At 59.3% G+C, this 24,029-nt stretch overlaps 2 protein-coding genes across 8 annotated transcripts; both read left to right on the top strand.

Annotated features, from left to right (window-relative positions):
- Positions 1 to 248: 248 nt before the first annotated feature.
- Positions 249 to 12,394, top strand: GFI1B (growth factor independent 1B transcriptional repressor). Of its 7 annotated transcripts, none has more exons than XM_047098135.1 (8): positions 249 to 869; positions 7,320 to 7,439; positions 7,907 to 8,044; positions 8,485 to 8,747; positions 9,350 to 9,487; positions 10,488 to 10,752; positions 11,569 to 11,743; positions 12,042 to 12,394. In XM_047098135.1, the coding sequence occupies exons 2-8, from the start codon at positions 7,340 to 7,342 to the stop codon at positions 12,064 to 12,066; spliced, it is 1,104 nt and encodes a 367-aa protein (XP_046954091.1). In that variant the 5' UTR covers positions 249 to 869; positions 7,320 to 7,339; the 3' UTR covers positions 12,067 to 12,394. The 7 variants fall into 7 exon arrangements, with proteins under 7 accessions (XP_046954091.1, XP_046954095.1, XP_046954096.1 ...); XM_047098140.1 differs by having other exon boundaries at positions 252 to 869; positions 10,587 to 10,752; XM_047098138.1 differs by lacking the exon at positions 249 to 869 and adding an exon at positions 944 to 1,494.
- Positions 12,395 to 14,921: 2,527 nt separating this feature from the next.
- On the top strand, positions 14,922 to 20,144 carry LOC124525621 (translation initiation factor IF-2-like). Its single transcript, XM_047098122.1, has 3 exons — positions 14,922 to 14,958; positions 17,869 to 18,896; positions 19,186 to 20,144. Exons 1-2 carry the CDS (start codon positions 14,922 to 14,924, stop codon positions 18,879 to 18,881), a joined length of 1,050 nt encoding a protein of 349 aa, XP_046954078.1. The 3' UTR covers positions 18,882 to 18,896; positions 19,186 to 20,144.
- Positions 20,145 to 24,029: the final 3,885 nt, after the last annotated feature.

The following is a 24,029-nucleotide window of genomic DNA, read 5'->3' as shown; positions in this document are numbered from 1 at the left end:
AACAGTGCTCGGTTTTGTGAGTTCTCCTCTTATGCAAAACCTCCTGAAATAAATCAGTCATCCCTAAGCCGTGGGAGGCTTGAGGGGCACAGGAGGGAGAAGGTGGGGGAGCAGGGGATGGGGCCCCAGCCTACCCCCGGGTCTCCTCGAGGCCGCCAGATGGCGGCACGCGCAGGGCCTGGGGCCCAGAGTGCAACCTGCAGGTGGCAGACGGGCTGGCTCTCGGGGCAAGCGCCCCGGGCTGCTCCTTCCCCTGTGCTGGGGTCAAGTCCGGGGAAGCGTGAATTTGACCTTTCTTCTCAAAGGTCACCTCTGCAAGGACGAGTGGAGCCTCTCTAGGGACCGTCTGGGCGGCTTTGGAGCCCCGCGCTCCTGGCTTGGGATGGAGGGAGAGAGACAGAGACGAAGGAAGGAAGGGGGAAAGTGACGAGTTTGTACAAAATCAGGTGTACGAGGCAGCACTTTATTTTCACTTTAATTTCTTTTTAATGGGATGATTTAGCCGCTCCTTTCTCTTCCAGCAGGTCTGGGGCGCGGAGGGGCGCAGAGCACCGCTCCCAGGGCGGAGGGCTGGCGGGCGGGAGCGCCCGTCGGGCCGGGAAGCTTTGATAAGCAAATGCCGGGGCGCTCTCTATTGGCTGCTCCTTCACCGCCAGATTTTGACACAAATAATCAGATTGAAAATCAAGGAGGGGAACAGAAGAGGGAAAAAAAAAAAAAAAAACAGAGAGAGAGAGTGAGAGAGGGAAAGGGAAAAAAAAAAGGAGAAGTATCTATTGGAGCAGAGTCCGAGGTTGACAGAGTGGAGCCGGTCCCCAGAGAGGCTGAGTGAGGTTCCCACCAAGACCCGCCACCGATCCGGACGCCAGGTGAGGGCTCCATCCCGTCCTTTTCTTTTTAAATTTGCATGTGTGACTTAGGTTGTTTCCAGGCAGGTTCCCGGGGCCCTTCTGCAGTCATGGGGAGAATGAGGTGGGCTCGGAGATCTCTTCCATGGGGCACAGCTTTCAGTGTTTGAACCCGGCCGGGGAGAAGGCAGTGAGAGGCAGAGCCCGTGTGGGAATTACGCCCTCTGCCAACCGTGCATAAGTACCCTTTCCAAAACCCCATCGGGTCTGCCAAGGATCACCTGCGTGTGCGAGGTCATACCCACACCCCGGATCTCCCAGGGACCTGGCCAGAGCGTGGGGCGACACTCCTTGAGGTGCCTGGCTTGGGTGGTGGGGAGCCTGGGGCACCGACTGGCTGTGTCCCCCACCCAGCCCTCTGAACTTGGCTTGTCTATAAAACAGGAGTGAACCCCAGTTCCTGGGACACTTTGAGAGTGAGCGCCCTCTCATCCAGAGCCTCGTGAGGGGAGAAGGGAGAGTGCCTTGTCCACTGCCCTGGCCCCCAGCCTCCAGGAACGAGAGGGCTGTAGAAGGGCACATGTCGTCTCAGTCTTTTCTACCTAACTTTGGAGAAAAACCCAAGATGAGAGTCTGGGCGTCTGGGGTGAGGTCCCCGCTCTACGACAGGGTTTGTTAAGGGGGAAGGTGGTCCCTAGAATCGCTGTGGGTAGCTGCTTGTGTACATTTTTCTGAGAGAGTCTGAAGTTTTCACGAGTCGCCTAGAGGGGGCTAATGAATTTGCAGGCTCCGAACTTGGTTCTGGCACGAGCTAACTGAGCTGCACCTGCCCGCGGGGCTCACGCCTCCTAATATTTCTTCGTAAGCAACGGACGGGGAGAAGATTTCAGTCTTAGTGAGCTGGCAAGTTTCTCGTCCTCGGAGGTGGTACACAGGGGACGCTTTATGTACGGAGATGTGTGAGATGGCCTTCCAGCTCAAGATCTGGGGGTCGGTATGCTGGTTTCCCTGCAGAACGTTCCTGGAGAGCATCAGAGACCCCCATCTGGGTTGCGTTTGATGGATGGAGTTAGTCAAAACCAATCCAGAACATTTTCTCGAGGTTTTCAGGAGGGTGGGTGGGGTGGGGGTCCTCTTGGAGAACCACAAGGACTCCCGACATGTCTGGGGCCAGATCGCCACCAGGAAAATAGCCTGATCACATGTGATCTCGACCCTTTTCGGCAACAACAGAAAACCTCACCCTCCTTAATTTAGAGGGAGGTTTTTTTGTTCATTTGTTCTCAGGCATTCAGACCGATGGGAGCTGCTCCAGTTCAGAGATGTTGGGGAAACGTGTTGTTCGCTCATTTGTGTTCTCATTGTGGTAAAATACACGTCACGGGAAAGTGACCGTTTTCACCATTTTTTGAGTGTGCAGTTCTGTGGCATTAAATGCATTCACAATGTTGTGCAACCATCACCACCGTCCATCTCAAGAACTCTCTTCATCTTCTCAAACTGAAACTGCCCTTTCTGCGTCTATGAATCTGACTTCTCTGGAGACGTCGTATAAGCCGAGTCCTATGACATTGGTCCTTTCGTGACTGTCTTATTTCGCTTACACGTGCCCTCGAGACCCATCGTGTTGTGGAAGGTGTCAGGACCTCCTTCCTCGATACGGCTGAATAATGGTCTGTTGTATGGAACAGCCATATTTTGTTTGTCTACCCCCTGCTGATGGACAGTTGGGTTGTTTCCTTCCATCTTTCGGTTATTGCGAACAGCGCTGCGATCAATTTGGGTAGACAGGCATCTGTTTGAGTCCCTGCCTTCCGTTCTTTCGGGTGTAAGCTCAGAAGTTGGTTCACTCAGGATAATTGCAGTCTCTCAACGTAAGAGGAAGACGGGAGAAGTGCTTGCAAATTTCAAATAAGAATAAGGACCGCTCTCCGCGCGGGGCCCCTAACACCGCCCCGGACCCATTTCCCCTGACTCTTACCTGGAAAAGGGTTTTTAATTTTTGTTTGTGTTCCCCCTTGAGTCACGTCTTTAAACAGAAAGGAAGTCTGAAGCGTCCTCTATCACTGACTCTGAGAAACAACGGAGTCTTACCCAACCCTCCCAAAAAGGGAACCCGGGTGATGAGTTTCTCAGTCAAGGTAGGTCAGTCCCGCGTTGAAGGTCAACAAATTGTGCATGGGATTTTAGAGCAAAAGGGAAGTTTAGAAATCTCTTAGTCCAACGGTCCCTTTTGAGAGATAGGAAAACCAAGCCCCAGGTTGGAGGCTGACGTGGTCAAGCCCAAGGTCGCAAAATCAGACCCAGCCCCACGGGAGGCCCGAGGTGCCTCGTCGTGGGGAAGTCACAAGGCTGCGGCTCTGCGTCCGCCTGGAAGTAGGGGTGTGGGGCTGAGATTCTGACCCCGGGGTCGGGGCACCCTCTATCGGGATCGAGGGTTTTGGACGAGATGTTAACACCAAGTCTCTTTCCGGAGGCCGATACCATCAAGACCTCTGTTTCATGAAGAAATCTTAGGGTTCTTTCACAATCTCTGCTCCGAGCCCTTTCTCAGAACCGTCGAGTGAATCAAAACGGTGTGGTTGTTAATTAACTACAGTATAGGTGATTGGTTCCTGTTTTTTTTTTTTTTTCTTTTAAACTCAGCTAACAGGGGCCAAAAGGAAGTTCTCGCGGTGTGTTTGCCCCCACGGGCGCTTAAAGGCTGGGCCATGAGGCTGGCTGTGCCTCCCTGCCGGGCTGAGCTGAGAGAACTTTCTGGGGAGGGAAGGGGAGGAAGCTGGGGACTCTGAGGGGATCACCAGAATGGGCCCTGAGGGTCGCCTTCCTCCAGCCGGGGACCCTGCAATCTGGGCCCCCTTGCTCATGCACTTGTGCTGTCCTGAGTTCTAACCGGTTGACCTCTATGGGGTCCTCAGGCTCTGAGCCCAAGGGAACACCAAAGCTTCCTGAAGGAAGTCTTTCTCACCTGCTTCTCCACTCAAAGCTCTTCAGGAACCCACGTGGAACTTCTGGGTTCTGAAAAAAAACAGAGGGATCAAAAGAATTGGATTCCCCCCCCCATCTCGCCCCACCTACCAGCCTTCCCTCCCTGCTCCAGGCGGGCAGAACCACAGATGCCCACGGGCAGAGCCCTGGGCCAGGAGTTCAAGTCCCAGCAGAACAGGAACACCGGGCCTGGACAAGCCACTTTCCCCTCTCAGCCTCAGTTTCCCCCTGTGAGCCTGGAAGACAACTTTGTCCCCAGTGGGTGTCAGTTTGGTGACATCATGCACACCAGGGAGCTTCAAGTGCCTTCCTTAGCGTGTGGAAGGAGTTCCCTCTGCACAGAGTAAGCGCCCGCCCGGTGGTCTGACGGTCAGGAGCATAGAGGCCTGGGGGGGCGGCCTGGGATCTGCTGGGGATCATGAGCCAGTCTCTAAGCCTCTGTTCCTCCTCCGTAAAATGGGGCAGTAGCAACTCAGCCCCCAGGTCAGAATTAACCGAGCTAAGGCCACGCAGATGCTGGCCGCAAGAAGGATCTCCTGGGATTCCAGCACTGAAGCTTTAAGGCCTGCCTTTGGTTCTGACTTCCTAATAAGATACTATATAAAAATAATAAATCATCTTTTGATGGAGAGACCATGGTCCCTTGGAGGCCTCTCCCTGCCCCCCCACCACCCCAGAACAAAAAGCAAAAAAAACCAAACCAAAACCCAGTCCCCACCTCCCCCTGTGTGTGTGTTGGGGGGGGACCCCCACTGGCTCTGCCTAGGGTCTGGCCTCCCCAGGGGGTTCCTGGGGCCAAGAGTTAGAAGGGGAAGGAAGGGGGCTGTGAGGAGCCCGGGTGGGGGAGGGGGAGGGGCAGGAGGAAGAAGACTGTCCCCGGGAGATAAGGCCACCGCAGGCTGCCCGACAAACCTGGGGGGGGCCAACAGGCCAGGCAAGCCTCGTGAAGGCAAAATCTGACAGCTGGACGGGACCCCAGGGCCTTCAAGCCCCACCTCCTCATTTCAGATCCCAGAGGGGAAGGGCCTGGAGCATGTCCCTGGTCCCGGTCCAGGGCTCAGCCCTGTCCTCAGAGTGCACCTGCTTTGGGCGGGGTACTGGGAATGCAAATGGACAGGCCAGGACAGGATGTGGGCTGTGCCTGCCTTCCCGAAGCTTCTTCTCCCATGGGCTGAGACGCCACCACCTGCTCTGTGCTCCTGCAGCCCAGGCCCCACGCCAAGCACTGTGCACATTTGTTTGCAAGGAGGTCCTTTCTGCTCCAACAGTCGCGGGAAGGTGGGTTGCGATCCCCATTTAGCAGATCTGCACACTGAGACCTACAGCGAGGAGGGCAGGTCCTAGGATGACCCGGGAGCAGAGGGGTCTCTCCAGACTCCCGATGCCCTGGGGGCTCTGGTGAGGGGCAGGCAGGCCTGGGCACAGCTGGGGGGGGTCCGTCTCCTGCCTCGTTCGGGGTCCTCCCTGGGGGAAGGAGTTCCTCCCTGGGCCTGCTCCAAAGGCAGGGCTCCAAGCTGCTCTCTCTAATCTCCCTCCTCCCAGCCGGTTCCTTGCCTTGGCCTTATCACCCAGCCCTGGCTGTTGTTGGAGCGGCTATAATCCTTTTCCCGCGCTTGGCCCTGTGGTCCCTGCAGCCCTCCGTGGCTGCTGGCCTGGGGAAGGGGGTTCCTGCTCCAGTGCCCGGGAAAGGGACCAGCAGAGGAGCCACCGGGAACGGCATTGGCAAAGTATTTCCTGCGCCCCTGCCTGGGCATGGCATGGGGGTGAGGAGGAAGGAGCACCACCCAGATGCTCTCCGTCTCCCAGGAGCCCTCAAGGGAAGCCGGGAACATCAAGGTGTTCTGGCTCTGCCGCTCCCCGACCCCCGCCCGGGGCCAAGTACAGGTCCCTTACTGATTTGGGCCTCGTGTCTTCCCCACCCCCCTGGCCGCTGCCCGCTGCTCGGTTCCTGCAGTTGGCGGACATTGGCCTCCTTCTCCACGTCCGGCCTCCCAGTAGGGTGCACTGGTGGTCTTCTCCGGCCTTGAGCCCCACACGCAGCTCCTAGCCTCCCCTCCACCCCCATGCAGAGAGAAGGCTCCTCCCTCTCTGGGCCCTGGACTCCGGGCCGGGGCCACGGACAAGGGGCGGCCCTGCTCTGGCTGCATCGGCACCAGGGTAACGCGGATTTGCTATTGGGGTGGCCCTGATGCAACCTGCCCGCCCCCCGTCCCCTCCGTGGTAAGCACTGAGCACACGAGAGACCCAGTGCCAGGCACCTGGATGCCATGCCTTACAGAAAAGGCAGTAGGCCCAGAGAGGTTAAGCATCTGCGCCCAAAGCACACAGCGGGTGAGCCGAGATTCTAACCCATGAGCATCTGACTCCAAAATCTGCACTCGGACCACCCCTTTCCGTGGCCTCCAAGTGCAGACGCCGCAGGGGTGAAATTCAGCGTTCTGGCTGCGGGGCCCACGGGGGAGGCACCCCTGCCCTTCCTCCTCTGCTCCCAGTGCAACTCAGGGCGTGTGGACAGGAGCAGGCTGACCCCGGGGGTTTCTAGAAGGTGGGTGTATTACTGCAAGGGAGCAGTAGGGGAGGGAAGGTTAGGATTTCTGCCTTAGGAAAGTACTAGAAACCGGGTGGCTTAAACACACATTTCAACAAGGGCAGTTGCCTTCTGGAGGAAGGAATCTCCAGATTCTGATTCGTGGATGCGAGCCCCACGTCAGGGTCTGAGCTGACAGCATGGAGTCTGGAACCCACTTGAGATTCTGTGCCTCCTTCTCTCTCTGCCCCTCCCCCACTCTCTCTGTTTCTCTCTCTCCCTCTCAAAAATAAATAGACATTACAAAAAATGGGGGGGGGTGCCCTGGGTGGCTCAGTCGGTGAAGCGTCCGACTTCGGCTCAGGTCATGATCTCACGGTTCGTGGGTTCGAGCCCCACGTCGGGGTCTGTGCTGACGGCTCCGAGCCTGGAGCCTGCTTCGGATTCTGGGTCTCCCTCTCTCTCTGCCCCTCCCCCGCTTGTGCTCTGTCTCTCTCTGTCTCTCAAAAATGAATAAATGTAAAAAAAAAAATTAGAAAAAAATTTTTATCCGCCAAGACCCTATTTCCAAATGAGGTCACGTTCACAGGTTCCGGGGAGTCATGAACTTCTTTTTTTTTTAATTTTTTTTTTAATGTTTATTTATTTCTGAGACAGAGCGTGAGCGGAGGAGGGGCAGAGAGAGAGGGAGACACAGAATCCCAAGCAGGCTCCGGGCTCTGAGCCGTCAGCACAGAGCCCGACGCGGGGCTTGAACCCACGAACCGTGAGATCATGACCTGAGCCCAAGTCGGTCGCTCAACCGACTGAGCCACCCAGGTGCCCCAGGGGTCATGAGCTTCCGGGCGACACTATTCAACTCAGGACAGTGGGTTCTGACTACAGGGGCGGCTCCAAAATACAGAGAATGTTGTCCTCTTGTCCTTCCCAACCGTCCTCGCCCTCTCTCCGTGCAGGTGTGGGGTGTGCGCTCACAATGCCACGCTCCTTCCTGGTAAAGAGCAAGAAAGCTCACACCTACCACCAGCCCCGCCTCCAGGAAGATGAACCCATCTGGCCTCCTGCCTTTAGCCCTGGTGAGTCAGAGCCCCCCTGCTGTGCCCACCCGGGGCTCCCTGTCCCCCGTGTTGGGAAGTCTGCAAGCAGGGGGGGCGCGGCATATGTTGGTTGAACGAATGAATGAATGCACCCGTCCCTTCTGGCCCCTTGGGATGACGGAAGCTTCCAGATTGGAGCTGGCCCTCCGCAGCTGACATGTGGGTCCTAACCAGAGTCAGAAAAGATCTAGGGCTGAGCTCAGGTGCTCAGAAAACTAAGCCTGGTCCAGGAGTTCTCCTTCTGGGTCCCCTTTGGCCGCAGCCCTGCTCCCCCCATCCTGGGGCCCGGTCAGGCAGGGCCCGTGCGCATGAGCAGATGGGGACAGCAGCAAATGGGTCTCTGGGTCCCCATCATCTTGGGAAGGGTGTCTCCCACCCCACCCCCTGCTCCCTCTGGACTGCCCAGAGCTGTGGCCGGTGGCTCTGATGGTCTTGTCTCCCCACAGGGGCCAGGGACCAGGTCCTGAGCAACGATCCCGTCCTCAGCACCCTGTTCCCGAACCAGCGCCTGGCCTGGACTGACCTCAAACGGGAAACAGAGCTGGAACTGGACCAGAGCCTGACCAGGACGGCCTTGGTGCCAGGTAGGTGGGCTGGGACCCCCGGCCATCCACAACCCCCACCCCCTCCCCCCCCCAACCAGTGCAAGTGGAAGGAAGGGTGGACGGACTCTGGAGTCAGGAAAGAGCGACGAGGTCACCCGGATGCGATCTGAGCTCTCCAGCTTCTGCCTGGCCCCCTCTCGGACGGGGCGCTCATACCCAGCTGAGAGCTTCTGTGTGGTGGGCGGGCTGGTACAGGGGGTGAGGTGGGCACTCTGCGGGTGCTGAGGGCGTGTTTCCGGGGTGAAAAGGTGAGGAGCCACAGTGAGGACCCAGGCCCGCTCCCACAGTAAATATTTGGGTTGCAGACCCAGACCCTCATTGTGAGGTCGCTAGGTGGGGAGGGGTGGGGAGTGGCGCCCTAATGATAAATAAATGAATCGCCACCATACATGTGTAGACACGCGTCCCGCTCTCCACAGAGGGCCCCGCTGTGATGCCCCGATCCCAGGACAGGGACTCCGACTCACCCCCGTTCTACAAGCCCAGCTTCTCCTGGGATGCCCTGGCCTCCTCCTATGGCCACAGCTACCGGCAGGCCCCCTCCACCATGCAGTCTGCCTTCCTGGAGCGCTCCGTCAGCCTGTATGGGAGCCCTCTGGTGCCCAGCACTGAGCCGCCCTTGGACTTCAGCCTCCGCTGCTCCCCGGGCATGGACGCGTACCACTGTATCAAGTGCAACAAGGTAAGCAGCTGGGGAGGGGCGGCGGGGGGCGGGGGGAGCTCACGGGCCCTGCCCTGCATCCCCTCTGCAGGTCCCTGGCAGGGGCAGGCGTTCACAGCCGGGGGTCCCCTGTGCCGCGAATCTCGGGTCCTTTGGCGGGGTCAGGGCTTCAAAATGCTCGTCCCCGTCACGGTGTTTGAGCCCTGACTGCGCGCCAGGCCTGTGCGAAGCACTTGACGCGCCTGAGCCCTGGGACGTGGATGAAAGGCTAAGGTTCAGAGAGGTTGAATCACTTGCCCCAGAACACACAGTAAGTAGACGTCAGTACCAGCGGGCTGACTATTCGGCCTCTAGAGAGGGCCGGGAGGGACCTTTTACATGCCCCCACAGCCCCCGTTTTAGAGACAGGAAACCGAGCCACAGAGAGGGAAAGGGACCTTCCCAGGACACAGAGCGAAAGCCAGCAGAATCGGCAACCCCGTGCTTCCCCCCCTTTATGCCCGTCTGTGCCTGGGCACGGAGGTGGAGGGGTGGGGGCGGCCTTGGGACCCCAGGCCCGGCTCCCCGTCCGCAGCACCGCCCCCCCCCCCCCGCCGTGGCCTCACGCTCTGCCCTGCCCTCAGGTGTTCTCCACCCCACACGGGCTCGAAGTGCACGTCCGACGCTCCCACAGCGGGACCCGGCCCTTCGCCTGTGACATCTGTGGCAAAACGTTCGGCCACGCCGTGAGCCTGGAGCAGCACACGCACGTCCACTCCCAGGTAGGCAGCTCGCCAAGCACCGCCCCCCCACCCCCGTCCTGCTCTGTGCTGTCCCCAGGAAGCCTGGGAGCTGTGCCTGGGCCTCTCGCCCTGCCCCTGAGGGTGACACAGACCAGGGGTCCTTCCCTCCCCCATCTGGGTCCCCCAAACCTGCTCTTCCTAAAAATGATTACATGATATATATTTTAAAAGTTGTTCTTTATAGAGAATGTTTGTTCTGTAGTGCTAGTTATGTTACAGTTTCCCCAAAACTGTATATAATATATACAATTATAACAAACTTCACTCCCTGATGGACCAAATCAACCTCACGTGATGTTGGAAGAGGCTCCTGGCCCAGTGGGATTTCGGGGGACAGAGAGATGTCCGTGACACGGAGAAATGGTCCTGCCCTCTGGGTGATCAGTGCAGGTGTCCTCAGCTTTGACGCTCTCGACTTCGAGAGTCTTGGGGTCAGGCTTCAATGTCCGTCTTGTCCCACGTAGCCCTTCTTGAACATTCCATTCCAGGGAAAGCACCCGAAATGACCTGAGTTGCTAACACCGGAGTAAATAGAAGCTGAGGCAGGAAAGGCAGGATATGGTCATGAGAGCTTGTGAATGCAACATGTGCTCAGCTCTCCACCCTTCGAGGTCATGACTGCTGTTGTAATGTCCAGATGAGGAAACTGAGTCTCGGGGGGGGGGGGGGCGGTTAATGACTTGCCTGAGGTCATGTTGGCCTATGAGGGGCAGAAGCCAGAATTGGGCCCCAATAATACAGACCCTTAACCACAGTCCACGACGATGCCCCAGATCAGTCGGTCTATCAGTCAGTCAACAAACGCACGTCGAGGCTTATTTTGCATGGGATACTGTAAAGGTTCCAGGGAAAAACCCACAGGAGGCCACTCAGGCCCCATGTCTCGGCCCCCGTTGGAGATGCAGAAATGGGGGTCTCTGGGGCCTCTCCTCCAGGCCCCGTTCTCGAGGCCACCCCAACGAGTGTCCTGTTCCCTCAGGGGATCCCGGCAGGGCCCGGTCCTGCACCCAGCGTGGCAGTCCCGGGTCTCGAGGCCCCGCCTGCGCCTGACCCCCCGGGGCCTCGTTTCCTCCGGCAGGAGCGCAGCTTCGAGTGCCGGATGTGCGGCAAAGCCTTCAAGCGCTCGTCCACCCTGTCCACGCACCTGCTCATCCACTCGGACACGCGGCCCTACCCCTGCCAGTTCTGCGGGAAGCGTTTCCACCAGAAGTCGGACATGAAGAAGCACACCTACATCCACACCGGTGAGGCGCCCCGGCTTCCCCCGCCAAGCCCGCCCCTGCCCAGGCGCAGCCTCTGGGCGCCCCCACCCTCCTCTGTTAAAAGGTCCCCCCCGCCCCGGTTCAGCCCCGCAAGTTACACAGTGAGGGGGCGCTCCCCTCCTCGCGGAGGGCCGGACGCACGGTGCTATTCAAGCACACATTTAGCGCCTGGGAAAAACACCAGGAAAGAAACAGCAAACGTGTGCTCTCTGGGTAGAAGTGAGAAGGGCAGGCGACTTTGTCTTTCATTCCTTCGTTCCTCCAGCCATTCGCTCCCTGGCTGCGAAGCGAGTGCCTCTTTTGCACCAGGTGCTGGGCACGTTGACAAAACAAACAGGATGGACCCAGGCCCTGCCTGATCTCAGGGGGCGTGGGGGGGGACAGAGTTACAGTATTCCGGTCGGGGGGTGCAGGGGGTGACAGAATTGTAGTATTCCCGTCTCCCTCTTGTTTTTTTTAATGTTTATTTATTTTTGAGAGAGAGAGAGAGAGAGCGCGCACACGAGCAAGGTAGGGGCAGAGAGAGAGAGGGAGACAGCACGGAGCCCGACGCGGGGCTCGAACTCACAAACTGCCAGACCGTGACCTGAGCCGAAGTCGGAAGCTTAACCCACTGAGCCGCCCGGGCGCCCCTCCTGTCTCCCTTGTGTAGCTCCTTTCGAAAGCGAACGTAGGCGGGCCGTGAGATAATACATGGTGAAGTTCGGAGAGCAAATGCAGGGCACCGGGGCGGGGGGGGGGGGGCGGTGGGGGTGGCCTGGCACCAAGGCCCTTGACCCCGTCCTTGATGCCCCGCAGGTGAGAAGCCACACAAGTGCCAGGTGTGCGGGAAGGCCTTCAGCCAGAGCTCCAACCTCATCACCCACAGCCGGAAGCACACTGGCTTCAAGCCCTTCAGCTGTGAGCTGTGCACCAAAGGCTTTCAGCGCAAGGTAGACCTGCGGCGGCACCGGGAAAGCCAGCACAATCTCAAGTGAGGCTGCACCCGCCCCCGGCTCCGGGCCAGCCCGCCCTGAGGTCCCGAGACCCAGAGGGAGGCCGGCCTCGTGCACCCACCCCCCCACCCCCCCCCCACCCCCAGTCCCCTGGAGTCAGCACCGGACGGGAATCTTGCAGCCTGTTTTGAGACTCACGAAATTGCTGTGTGACCTCGAGCAAGTGGCTTTCCCTCTCTGGACCGACATGTTCCTGCGGCAAAGGGTGGGGACTGGGTCGGGTCTTTTCTGAGCTGAAGTTGTCTAGAGATCTAAGAGCTTGGGCGCCTTCCCCAGGGCGGAGCCCAGAAGGCCAGCGTAGCCCGCTGTGGACAGGGGGAGGCCGAGAATAGACCGGAACTGGGATCCACAGAGAAATCTTCCCCCCGCCCGCTGCCCTTCGTGCTGAGATCTGGTTTTCAGCGGGCCTCTTTCTGGCTGCCACGGATGGCCAGAGCCTTCTCCTGCCCCAGAGGGAGGCCCGACACCCCTCTGCCTCAGGCAGTGCTGCTGGCACCCAGCTGGCCATGGGGGTTCCAGTTCTGCTTTGAGGCCATGGGGCTGGAGAAAACAGCAGTTACCGCCATCAAAAGCCTGTCCCTCTCAACTGCTGTAAATCCAAATAAAGACACAGGTTTATTTACATTTGACCCGCGTCTAACAAGTGCCTAGTGGGTGCGAGCTGGCTTTGGGAAGGGATAGTAGGGAGCTTTAAAAGGCAGAGAAGGCTGGGGCGCCTGTCTGGCTCAGTCCGAATAGGATGTGCCTCTTGATCTCGGGGTTGTGAGTTCGAGCACCACGTTGGGTGTGGAAATTACTAAAAAAAAAAGTCAAAAGCTAAAAAAACAAAACACACACACACAGAAAGCTGTGGAGTTGCTGGCAGACAGGTTGGGGGACGTGTGCTCAGGCCAAACTGGTGAGCACTGGAATAAAGTGTAAGAGGCCCTTGGGGCAAGGTTGCCGGGGAAGGGGGAGGCTAATGCCGTGCGAGCAGGTATCTGTTCTCTGGCTGCTGTTAACGAATTACCGTGACGTTAGTGGCTTAAAGCAATACGAGTTATCCTTGTGCGGTCCTGGAGGTCAGGAGCCCCAAATGACTCTTACGGGGCTACACCCAAGGAGTTCCCAGGGCTGGAGCCTCCAGGGGAGAGGCCGGGGGCCGCCCTCAGCTTGCGGCCGCTTCATCCGTCTCGAAAGCAGGCCTCTCTGACCCTTGTTTCCATCTCCTGCGTTATTCTTCTGCCTGGCCTCCCTCTTGTAAGGACGCTTGTGATCACATGGGGTTCACCTGGATGATCCGGCATAATCTTCCCATCTCAAGGTTCTCGACGTCGTCGCCTTGCCGTGTGCTGAATAATGGCCCCCAAGGATGACCCGCGTCCTAATCCCTGGAACCTTATATGGCAAAAGGGACTTTGCAGATGTGGTCCAGTGAAGCTTGACGCGGCCCTTCACTAGCTGTAGAATGTGACAGAGGGTCCTTGTCCATTGGGAGGATTCCCTGAGGCCGTGCAGCAGTGAGCAGGGCCATGAATGTCCTGCCCATCCTCTGAGGCCCGCTCAAATGCTGCCTCCTCCATGAAGCCTCCCTTGGTTATTCCAGCCAGGAGCTCTCCCACCTCTGAAGGCTGAGCTCTTTGGGCTTCCCAGCTCAGGACCCACTGAACCTGCAATGGTTGTATGTGGGTCACTTTCCCCTCTGCCAGAAAGTATTCTCTGGGCTCCAGCCCTCAGCAGCAAGCCCACGCCTGGCCCACAGCAAGGGGACACTTTGGAATGAGTCTCCTCCAGGTACCGAGTGGGACCCAGGGTTCCCACACATCGAGTCTAACCCGCACAACCCTCTGCAAAGGAGGTGTCATTATCCTACACAGCAGGCAAGTGCAGAGCTGGGATTCCAATCTGATTCAGGGGCAAGATGGCAGCGTTCTTCAAGTCTCTGTTGACCCTTCCTCCCAATGACGCCGGCAGAGGCTTCCCCCAGACCTCCCATCTGCTTGAACCTGTGGGGTCCTGAGGCCTCCTGGAGGATGGCAATCCCTCCTCCTAGGCTCTGGGTCTGGCCAGGCAGGACCCCTCCACACTTCATTCCAGAGGCGTTTTCTGTTTACTGTAGCCAGAAGTGAGGTAAGGGGTTGAGATTTGCATGGGAGGGTCGTCTGGCCTCCCCATCAGGCTCCCAGTTTGTGGGGTTTCCCAACAAAGTCTTGAACACCACCTGCTTCCTCCTCTCCCCCGGTCCATGGACACAGAGGGACCCACAGAGGCAGATGGGCATGCCCAAAGCCACACATGGGGGCCGGGCCTGGAACGGATCCGTGTCAGGGGCCAGGGAGGGTGCTGGGGACACACACACACACACACACACACACACACACACACACGGATGGGGAGCTGCTTTGCATGTTCTTTGTTTGCTAAACAAAGCCACACCAATATTAGGAATTTGGCCACTTCTGCAGCCGGGCGGGGTGAGAAAGAGAAGCCGGGCTCGACGACAGACACACACACACACGTTTCTTCATCCGCGGGGGTTCCAGAGCTCCCTTCCACCGAGTCCCCTGTGGTGTGGGGGCTGGGGGACAGTGGAGGCCGGAACCCCGTTTGCACGTTGCTGAGAAAGGGGGCCAGCGCGGGCAGGTGAAACTTGCTTCCTGTCCCAGGGGAGAGAGATTCAGCCCCGTGTGGAGGGGCCTGGGGGTCGTTGGGGGGTTGGGGGCTGCTCCGCAGATGCGCTGAGCCTAAGAGCCATGCCGCTGCCCCTTCCAAAATCCGCACCCTCGCACAAGCCCAGGGCTGTCGCAGGCAGGGCCGCGTTCCCCGGAGAAGGCTCAGGAACCAGCACTTTGCCCGCCGTAAGCTCCCCGTCGAAGTCCTGTCTCCTTCGGGACCCGGGCTGCGCTCCTCGCACTGGGCTGGGGGCCGCTCAGCTGGCGCAGGGGGCACCCCCCTCACCGCCTGTGCCTGCAGGGGAGCCCCCCCCCCCCCGGGCCCATCCTCCACCTGCCATCCTCTTCTGCCGCCTACCCGCTCGGAAATTTCCACGCCTGAGTCACAGCGTGTGAACTGGAGGACACTGTCCAGCCCTGTGAAGACCGCCCACGGCTTCCCTTTGCCACCTACGGGGACAGGAGCCCAGAGAGGGGAGGCCACGGCCCAAGTCTATTAGCCGCGATGGCGCACAAAATCCAGCCTAGTGGCCCCCGGGGCCGTGGGATTGATTACACAACCCTAGGGGGGCTCTGTTTACGTAGGATACTGTGCACATCGTGGCCTCTGAAGTTATTTGGTGACCGCTGCCCTGGCCCCGCTGCTGAAAGGCGGGTGGGCGTGGCCAGGGGCACGGGACACTTCAGGACGCCCTCAGCAACTCCACACAGAGCGCCGATCTACTCGACAGTAAGTAACAAAATTAGTGTTAGCATAGTTTATTTTTTTTACTTTTTTACTTTTTTAAGTGGTTATTTATTTTTGAGAGACAGAGAGAGCACAGGTGGGGGAGGAACAGAGAGAGAGGGAGACACAGACTCCGAAGCAGGCTCCAGGCTCCGAGCCGTCAGCACAGAGCCCGACGCGGGGCTCGAACCCACGAACCGCGAGATCGCCACCCGAGCCGAAGTCGGACGCTTAACCGACGGAGCTCTCCAGGAGCCCCAACGATATTAAAATATTTTAATATTGAAACAAACCAGCCACGTTAGGGAACAGAATGCAACACCAGGATTAATTTTCGGATAAAATGTCGTGTTAGCGATGGTAACTTCGGGCCACATCTAGCCCCTACGCTGGGCAGTTCCCGTGGACGTGGCCACATCCCACACGGCAGCCAGGCCCTGCCAGCCCTGGGACCAGGGCCCCAGAAGGACAAACTGGGAGATGCCCAACGGAGCCCTCCATGGAAATTACTGATAAGGATGTAAATGTGTCTCCCAGTGTCAGCCCAGAATTCTTGTGTGGCTGACTTGGCCCCAACCTGTCCCGGCTGGTCCCCACCTGCCCCCGCCCAGGGTGAAGTGCACTGGCCTGGAAGGAACAGATGGGCCGAGGTGAGGAGGCAGGGTGCTGGGGCAGTGGAGAAAGTGGAAGGATCTAGAAGAATAGGACCTATTCCGAACATTCCCAAGAAACCAAAGGGACTTCCCTCCAGCCCCTCAAGAATCAACCCCCAGCCCCTCACCATCATGACCTAACCTTCGCCGCCCTAGATGGGCTCCCACTCAGTGTGGGCACATACTACCCCAGAGGGAAGGGGCAGGACCAATAAAGGGAAAGGAGTGGGCAGGGAATTGAGGAGACAGGATCAGAGAAAGAAGATCTGGGCTGGCCAGAAGCATATGAAGCCAGCTGGTCACCAGCAGTAGGACAGAGCCTGGTGTGGGCTAGGGACAGTGTAAGGGACCCAAGACCCACAAGAATCTTCTAAAGGCACGAGAGCCCTTGACTGCTCAGGAGACCAGGGCAGGAGCTCAAGACAGCTCAGCTGAGCTTTAGAAAGAGGATTCAGTGGGGGGCGCCTGGGTGGCTCAGTCGGTTAAGCATCCGACTTCGGCTCAGGTCATGATCTCGCGGTTTGTGGGTTCGAGCCCCGCATCGGGCTCCGTGCTGACAGCTCGGAGCTTAGAGCCTGCTTCCGATTCTGTGTCTCTTTCTCTCTCTGCCCCTTCACCGGCTTGCACTCTCTCTCTCTCTCTCTCTCAAAAATCAATAAACATTAAAAATTAAAAAAAAAAATAAGACGATCCAGTGGGTGTCTGGGGAGCTCATCAGTGGCCTGGGGAGTGGCCTGGGGAGCTCATCAGTGGGGTGCTGATGCCCAGGCTGGTCAGGGAGGAGAGGGCTCCCCGAGAAGGAAGGAAGGACACACGGAAGAATAGCCAGGGCATTCCAAGCCACCTTCCTGGAATTCTAGACAAGCAGCAAGGTCTTTCCCCCAAAAAGGCCTTTAGAGAATTCTTGACGCCTTGCACACGAGCCTTTGCCCACACCTCTGCCTGGAACACCCACTTCCCTCCCGGGAACCGTCTCTCAGCCTGAAACCTGGCTCAAGTGCATTAAAGCTATCAGCCACGTGTGCTCACCCCAGGACCTTCCATTTCACTCCCAGGAGTTTATGTTAAAGAAATGGTTGTGGGGGCGCCCGGGGGGCTCGGTCAGTTAAGCGTCCAACTCTTGGTTTGGTCTCACAAGGTTTCCTGGGTTCGAGCCCCACGTCGGGCTCCGCGCTGACAGCCCAGAGCCTGCTTGGGATTCTCTCTCTCCCCCTCTCTCTCTGCCCTGCCCCTGCTCTCTTTCTCTCTCTCTCAAAATAAATAAATAAGCTTTAAAAAATGAAAAAAAAAATTAGTTGTGGATGGTCACACAGATTAGCTCCCAGAGCATCTTCTGAAGCCCACTGGTGATAGAAAAGAAAAACAAGGTGAAGCTTCCTTAGTCGGATTAGTCGCAGTGTCCTAATCTCCGACGAGAGGAGATGGGCTAAGTGAGCAGCAGGGCACCCAGACAATGGACGTCGTACGGCCATTAGAAGGAGCCCCCGCGTGCCCCGCGAGGCCTGACCAGAAGGGTCCTCGGGGCTGCGGCGGAATGGAAAGCCTGTTCTAGCATAGCCTGCCGGCTCCGTGAAAACAGCACAGCGTGCACCTGGGGATCCTCAAAGACACGGAGCTGAAGAAAACCCGCCCCACCACTGGTGACAGCTCTTTCCGGGGGCTGGGAAGGACGGCTGGACCGCCCGCCCTCTCGGCGCTGCCTCTAAAAGCAAGGAGACTTGGACTGGTTGTGCGTGTGGACTTTTCCAGCTTGAGGAGGAGATCGATTTTGCGGAATGGAGGTGTCGACGCAGGAAGCCGGTCATGATCCCTGAAGTGAGAGAGCGGTTTGAAAATCAGTATGCGCCCTCCGATTCCATTTTGTCCCTCACACGCACGGAAGGAAGCTGGGGAGGATAGGGGACGGCGTTATCGACGGCCGCTCTTGCTGAGCAAAGGGAGCTGTGGATATTTTCTCCCTGTATTTTTCGGCGTGTGCGTTTCATTTCTCGGCAGTGGGCGCGCATGATAACATTATCGCTGGCGTTAAGAAAGGCGCTTCCATCGCTCAAACATCGTTTCCCTGCTTTGAGGTTTGCCTTGTTGCACCTCTGCCCCCCACCCTGCTGCCCACCCCGCAGGCTCCCCGTCGCCGGACAGGTCCTTTTCTCCTTTACGAGTGTGGGAGGGCTGGCCCCCGCTCCGCAGCCCTGGGAGCCCCCTCCCAGCAGGCACTGGGTCCAGTCCTTTGCGTCCCGGCCCCCCACAAGGTCTCGAGTTGAGGCTCCCCTGTGGCAGGCGGGGTGGGACCCCTAAGGGGAGGCCCCTGGCTTGGGAGTGGTGGGGCGGACCCTGGACGCGCAGCGCTTCCTCTTGGCCTTGGCGATGGGCCGGACCCTCCCACGCGCCTCCCTGGCGTGCAGCTCTGAATGGGCCCCAGCCGGGAGCCAGGCGGGCCCCGGGGGTTCCGACGCTGGGGACCAGCTGCAGGAAAGCAGGAGGAGGGAAATCTGAGGCAGGGGCATGTGCCGAGCGGCCGGGGCTCAGGTTTAGCCTGATAAGTTTATCACGCGGTGCCGGCTGCCAACCGTCGGCTCGGAGCAGGCCAGCGGGCCTGGGCAGGAGCGCGCTCCCAGCCGATAGCGCCTTCCAAGTGTTATCAAAGGCCCGGTGGCCCAGGGAGCGGGAGAAGCGGAGCGGGACGGAGGGAGAAAGAGACTTGCAACCATTTCACCCCAACGACAAGAGCCAGGGAGGGAGAGGGCCCCCGAGGTGCCTGGGGGGGGGGGGCTCGACATCCCAGCTACGCCAGCAAACACAGTTAGGAATTAGCCTCGTGCAGGCTGGACAACCCCACTTCTCCCTCGTCACGGATGCTGCCGGCGGCCCTTCTGCAAGGCCTCAAGAAAAAGTCTCCTTTTCTGGAAGGTTCTTCACCCCCGAACACGTGAGGGAACCGGGGGGGGGGGGTTATTTCTCCACCATTCTTGAGAGTGAGAGTCAGACTCAGTCTAGCCCCCCGAACGCCCAGCCTGGGGACCGGTCACCCCCCTGGAACCACCACTCAGGACTCAAATGCCTCATCATCCCTGCCTCTCGCGAATGAGGAAACGGGGTCTCAGTGAGTGCAGACGAGGGGCAGGGGGACCAGGACTGGGGGACGGGAGGGACGAGAGGCTGAGGCCTGGTGACCCCCCCCCCCCGCCATGTTGGGAGGGAAGAAACGCTCGTGGCCACTAAGGGGAAGTCGCTCTCCAGCTGGTGCTGCTCCGGGCCACGGCACAGGGGCGCAGACAGACTGACTTCGGCTGTGAAAGCACCTGTCGGGGACCAGGGACACCCCGAGGTCCACAGGGCTATAATGGGGGGGGGCGTGGCATCACAGTAGATTTAAAAATTCCCTTTTCTAGACTTTTTCTTTCTGCGTTTTCCGTGAAAGAAAAGAGCGGAAGGCTGTGTTCCCGAGAGCCCACATGACAGCCCAGGCCCGTGACCTTCCAGAGGCACGTGCCACAGGCCAGGCACCATCTAGGCCGGCGGGGAAGCTGACACAAGGCCCGCCCTCAGTGGGGACGCGGAGGAGAAACAGAACAGGGAGGCTGGGGCATCAGTCTGGCCCCTGCTTGGCCAGGTAACTTTCAGGCACTGCCCTCTGGGCCTCTGTTTCTCTTGTCTGTAACAACGACACCTGTGGTCTTTAGAACTCTCTAGATCCCGTCTGCAGGCTCCAGGGTCCCAGATGTCACGTCATCAACTCTTGAATGCCGGGAGAGAGAGCCGGGGGTGGTACCCGGCGGCTTGGGGGGCCTGCGGTGTGCACGGGCGCAGGGCGAGCGTCCGCACGCGGGGCGCGGCTCCAGACGGAGGAGGCCTGGGAAGTGGTTCCTGACACGGTCCTGCGACTTAGGCCTCTGCCGCGAGTGTCTCACACTTACTGAACTCAGAAGTGCAAGCACTTTACAGGAACGAACCCTTCGAGGAAGGCGTCATCATCCCTGAGTTCCTGGGGAGGAAACAGAGGCGAGGCCGGAGAGGCGAAGCGACGCGCAGGCACCCCGGCCATCACCGGGGCCAGCCCTCGGGGACCCCTCTCAGCCCTGAGCCGCCGCTGTGCACAAATACAGTTGCTGTCCTTGCTGAAGGCTCTGACTTTGGAGCCCGGGCTTCCAGGCTGGCACCCGGGGCCCGGCGTCCTCCCTGCCGTCGCATGGCGGGCTGACCTGGGCTCACGGGGCCGCCCCTGCGGACAGCTGGAGCCACAGACACCAGAGCGAAGCTCGGAGCTATTTCTGCAAAGGGTGACTTGGGACTTCCTCCCAGATCTCTTAAAAATAAAGGGGTTATCGTGGCCCTCAGGCTCCTTCCTCCACACGAGTGAACCCTGACATGATTTCTGGGGAAGGCCTGAGCCCCCGGGCCTCCCTCGGCCCAGCGAGGACTTATCTCTGAGCTCAGTTGGGCAGCAGGAAGGGAGGGAGGCGACCACCGCGGGCAGCTCTTCCTGCCCCAGAAGCCCCTTTTGGGAGCAGCGGGGGATGTGGCCACTGACTCAGGGGCGTCAATCACCCCTCTGCCCCGGCCTGCGGTTGCCCACCAGACTCTGAGGGGAATCAGAAATCAGGGAGCAGAGAGCATTCTGGGGAAGTTCCAGCACATCCAGCCTGGCCTCCCTGTCTCTGTCTATGGCCCAGCATCAATGCTGGTGGCACATCTGTCTCCACTAGACTGCCAGCCCCTGTGGGCACCTGAAGATCGGCCCCTCCCTGCAGGAAGAGTGAGGGGCAAGGTGGAGGGACCAGGTAGGCCCAGGCTGGGGCCACCTCTCCCTGCCACCGGGTAGGCTGTGCGGCAGAGAGAGGGGCCAGGGGCCCGCCCACACCCTCGGGGGATCTCCTCCCCACTGCAGGTCTCAGACTTTCAGTCCCAGTAGAGGGCAACTCTCAGGGTCCTGAGGAGCGAACCCCAAGACTCCGTTCCACAAGCATTTGTAGGGTGTCCACTCCGGGCTGGGCCCTGGTGGGGCAAGAGAAAAGGCAACTAGGGGACGGTCAGAGGCTCAGGGGCCACCAAGCCCAGCCCTGGGGCCAGAGAAGTCTTCTTGGAGGAAGCAGACCTGTGAGAGACAAAAGGAATTTGATCTGTCAAAAGTGAAAAGAGCTGCCCCAAGCCAAGGAAACAGTAGTACAAAGGCCCTGGGGAGACAAAGGCCTCAGCTTGGCCCCTAGCGACACTCTCAACCTGCTGGGGGCCTGGGGGCCACCCAGTGCCCCCCTTGGGCCGCCAGAGGCCAATGCGTAAAGCCAGGGTGACTTAGAGGGTCCCGGGAGCCGTCCTGTGGGGGCTCAGCACCCAGCCACATTCGCCCTGCCTCACCGTTGGCACTCGTGGTCCCTGACATCCAGTCCCCAGTGGCTCACAGAGTGCCCCCCCCCCCTGCGGCCCAGTCCCCCTCTGGACTCCTTTGGGGGGGAGATTCAGGCTTCCAGAGCTGAGTGTCCCCAAGGCACTCTGCAGAGGCCAACAATCTTAGCTGGAAACCGTCAGGGTTCGGGGTTTCCTCCTGGCCGGCTCCCCAGTGCCCCTCAGCTCAGCCTCAGACTTATCACTGCCCTCCAGCTGTCTCGCCCCCAAGCCCCCTCCAACCACCTCCCCCAGATGATTCAGCAAATCTTCCCTCCCTGGGGGGAAAACAAGGGTGAAAAAAATCACAATGTCAGATTACAAAGCCCCAACCGTAGGGCAGGCCCCTGGCAGGGAGATAAGGGTCCCCTGCTCCCGCCCTCAAAGCCCCTCGGGTAGATAAACCTTCTAAAGCAGCAGCCGCGTGGCTGAGAGAGACAGGTCGCTGGGTGGCCCTGCAGGGCCCAGGGCCCAGGGCCCCGGGCCCCGGACAAAGAGGAAGCACCCACGACTGGTGTTGCCATCACGCCCCTCGCCTGGAAGGGAGAAAGAGAAGGGCGGGGGCTTTCTCAGAAAGTTCACTGGGAGGGTACCCACAAATGCCCTCCACCCCGGGTGGCCCTCTGCCAGTGCGGCCTGCAAAACATGCTACATGCAGGGCCCAGCTGTGCTGAGGAAATGGAGGCACCAGGCCTCACGGGAGCCTAGGGCAGCTGGGTTGCCATTGACAGGCCCGGAGCCTCCTCTGGGGAGGGCAGGGCAAGGCCAAAGTCGGCTCGGCCACGTCAGCCTTGGAGACCTCTTCAGGGGCAGTCCTGGCCCTCCAGGCTGGAGTCGGGCCAGACGGGGCCTCCCTGGGGCCTCAACTCCACATCCAGAGACCTCTGGACGTGGGGAGGAGGCTGGGGAAAGTGAGGCCACCCGGCCTCCCTCCACCAGCACAGACAGCGGGCTAGACAATGGGTTTGCAGTTAGGCCTCGTGCAGGGCTCTGTCACCCAAGGCGAGTCCCTTCTCGGCTCTGGGCCCATTGCTTGTCTGTAAAATGAGAACGATAATAAAATTCACCGGCAGAGCTGTCCCGGGGAGTCCGTGGGCACACGTCCAGCACGAGTGGCCCCAGCCAGTCTCGGGTGTCTGTTTCCACGGCTGGGGGATCAGCATCTGGTTGGAATAGGAATGACTCGGGGACAAGTGCTCACACGGTGCTTGCCACACAGGGCCAAGTGTCCAGCTATCCAAGCGTCTGGCTACCTCCCCCGCTTTATCTGGGGAAGTTTGCGGAGGTCATTTGTCAGGGGACGGCGAGGCTGGCTAGTGGGCATCTGTGACACGGAGAGCTTTCCAGGTGCAGGCCTGATCCCCAGGGCCCTCTGCCTATTTTTTTTTTTTTTTTAAACGCTTATTGATTTTTGAGAGACAGGAAGAGACAGAACGTGAGCAGGGGAGGAGCAGAGAGAGGGAGACACAGAATCCGAAGCAGGCTCCAGGCTCCGAGCCGTCAGCACAGAGCCCAACGCGGGGCTTGAACTCATGAACCGCGAGATCATGACCTGAGCCGAAGTCGGACGCTCAACCGACGGAGCCACCCAGGGGCCCCCGTTACGTATATTTTAACGCCAGAAACAAAGCTGGTGGTTGCAGGGTGGCCTTGGTATTTGCTGAACAGAGGCTCGGGAACCAGAGCCCGGCCCCAAATGGCTCGCAGTCCGTGGAGAGGCCCCTCCAGGCGGGCCAACAGAGCAAGGGGGCCCTGCTCTGGGCTGGAGCCGGGAGGGAGCTGCGGGGCTGCGGGAGAAGCTGCGGGGGGACCAGCTTCTCCTGGGGGTCAGCAGCTGAGTACTGAGCAGGGAGCAACACCGGAATCCCCTCGCCCTTCTCCTCTTTCTGCCAGACTGGTTTGCCTGCCTCTGGGCCTCCTGGAGCGCTGTTCCCGCTGGCCGGGAGGGGGTCCCCTCAGTTCTTCACCAGACTCGCGCTTTCTTCATTCTACCCCCATTGTACCCTGTAAGAGACATGCCTCATAGTTACAGACACCCAGCAACGGCCCCATCTGGATGCCGATCACAACTGTCAGTAAATAGCTGCTTGTGCCACTGACCGAGCACAGTCTATGCAGGTCTCATAGCGTCCCAGCACTTAGCAAAGAAATACTTTCAGTGGGTGGGTGGATGGGTGGGCAAACAAATTAATGGGCCTGGCCTTCCACCCCCCCCCCAAAGGGGCTGATGCACGGTGAGTGCTCAAAGCTTGAGACAGGTAAGGCTGGGGGTGAAGGGACACTTCCTAATCCTTTGCCCCTCAACCTGAGCCTGTGTGGGTTGTGGACCTATCCCTCCCGCCCCCATGTCAACGAGAGGATACGGGAGACCCAGCCCAGGGCAGCATCTCCACCCTTGGGGAAGACGGAAGAACCCTCTCAACCCACCAGCTGATCTGATCGGCCAAATGGCACCCTTTGTCCACGCCAAGCACTTCGCGCGTAGATAGCGTAAGGGGGCCACATATCCCTCCCGGCAGTGGCACTGAGGCACAGGCTTGTCCAAAGCAGAACTTTAAAGAACCTCTTCCCCGTCTTTCTAAGCTGAAGGCAAGCCCCGCCCACGGAATTGAGGGGCGTCCTGATTCTGCTGCTCTCTCCTGGGACGCGCAGGTCTGGCTTTTGTGTCTCCCCCTTCACCTCCCTGCGCCCCCTCGCCCTTTCTTGCCCTGCTCTCCTCGCTCCCCACCTTCTTCTTTCCTCCCTGTATGTACGTGACCGCATGGGTCATCCCTCCCTGCTTCTCAGGGTCCCTGACCCCCTAGACTGGCCAGGCTCGGGGTGGACCCCCTTCACTTGCTGAGGTGTTCCTCCG

This window comes from Lynx rufus, unplaced genomic scaffold (assembly GCF_022079265.1).
Source record: "Lynx rufus isolate CCGP_SWC_20201006 ecotype Redwood Valley unplaced genomic scaffold, mLynRuf1.p SCAF_44, whole genome shotgun sequence".
In the NCBI taxonomy this organism is placed as follows: domain Eukaryota; kingdom Metazoa; phylum Chordata; class Mammalia; order Carnivora; family Felidae; genus Lynx; species Lynx rufus.
The sequence above is the reverse complement of the archived record's forward strand: the minus strand, read 5'-3'. Positions and strand labels throughout refer to the sequence as shown.

What these genes read in the sequence shown, in the direction of transcription:
- GFI1B (XM_047098135.1), top strand. Translation starts at nt 7,340, where the DNA reads ATGCCACGCTCCTTCCTGGTAAAGAGCAAGAAAGCTCACACCTACCAC. An exon ending in ACTGTATCAAGTGCAACAAG is followed by an intron (nt 8,748 to 9,349) that starts GTAAGCAGCTGG and finishes CCCTGCCCTCAG; the next exon opens with GTGTTCTCCACCCCACACGG. An exon ending in ACACGCACGTCCACTCCCAG is followed by an intron (nt 9,488 to 10,487) that starts GTAGGCAGCTCG and finishes CTGTTCCCTCAG; the next exon opens with GGGATCCCGGCAGGGCCCGG.
- LOC124525621 (XM_047098122.1), top strand. Translation starts at nt 14,922, where the DNA reads ATGGCGCACAAAATCCAGCCTAGTGGCCCCCGGGGCC. An exon ending in GCCTAGTGGCCCCCGGGGCC is followed by an intron (nt 14,959 to 17,868) that starts GTGGGATTGATT and finishes CCCTGCTTTGAG; the next exon opens with GTTTGCCTTGTTGCACCTCT.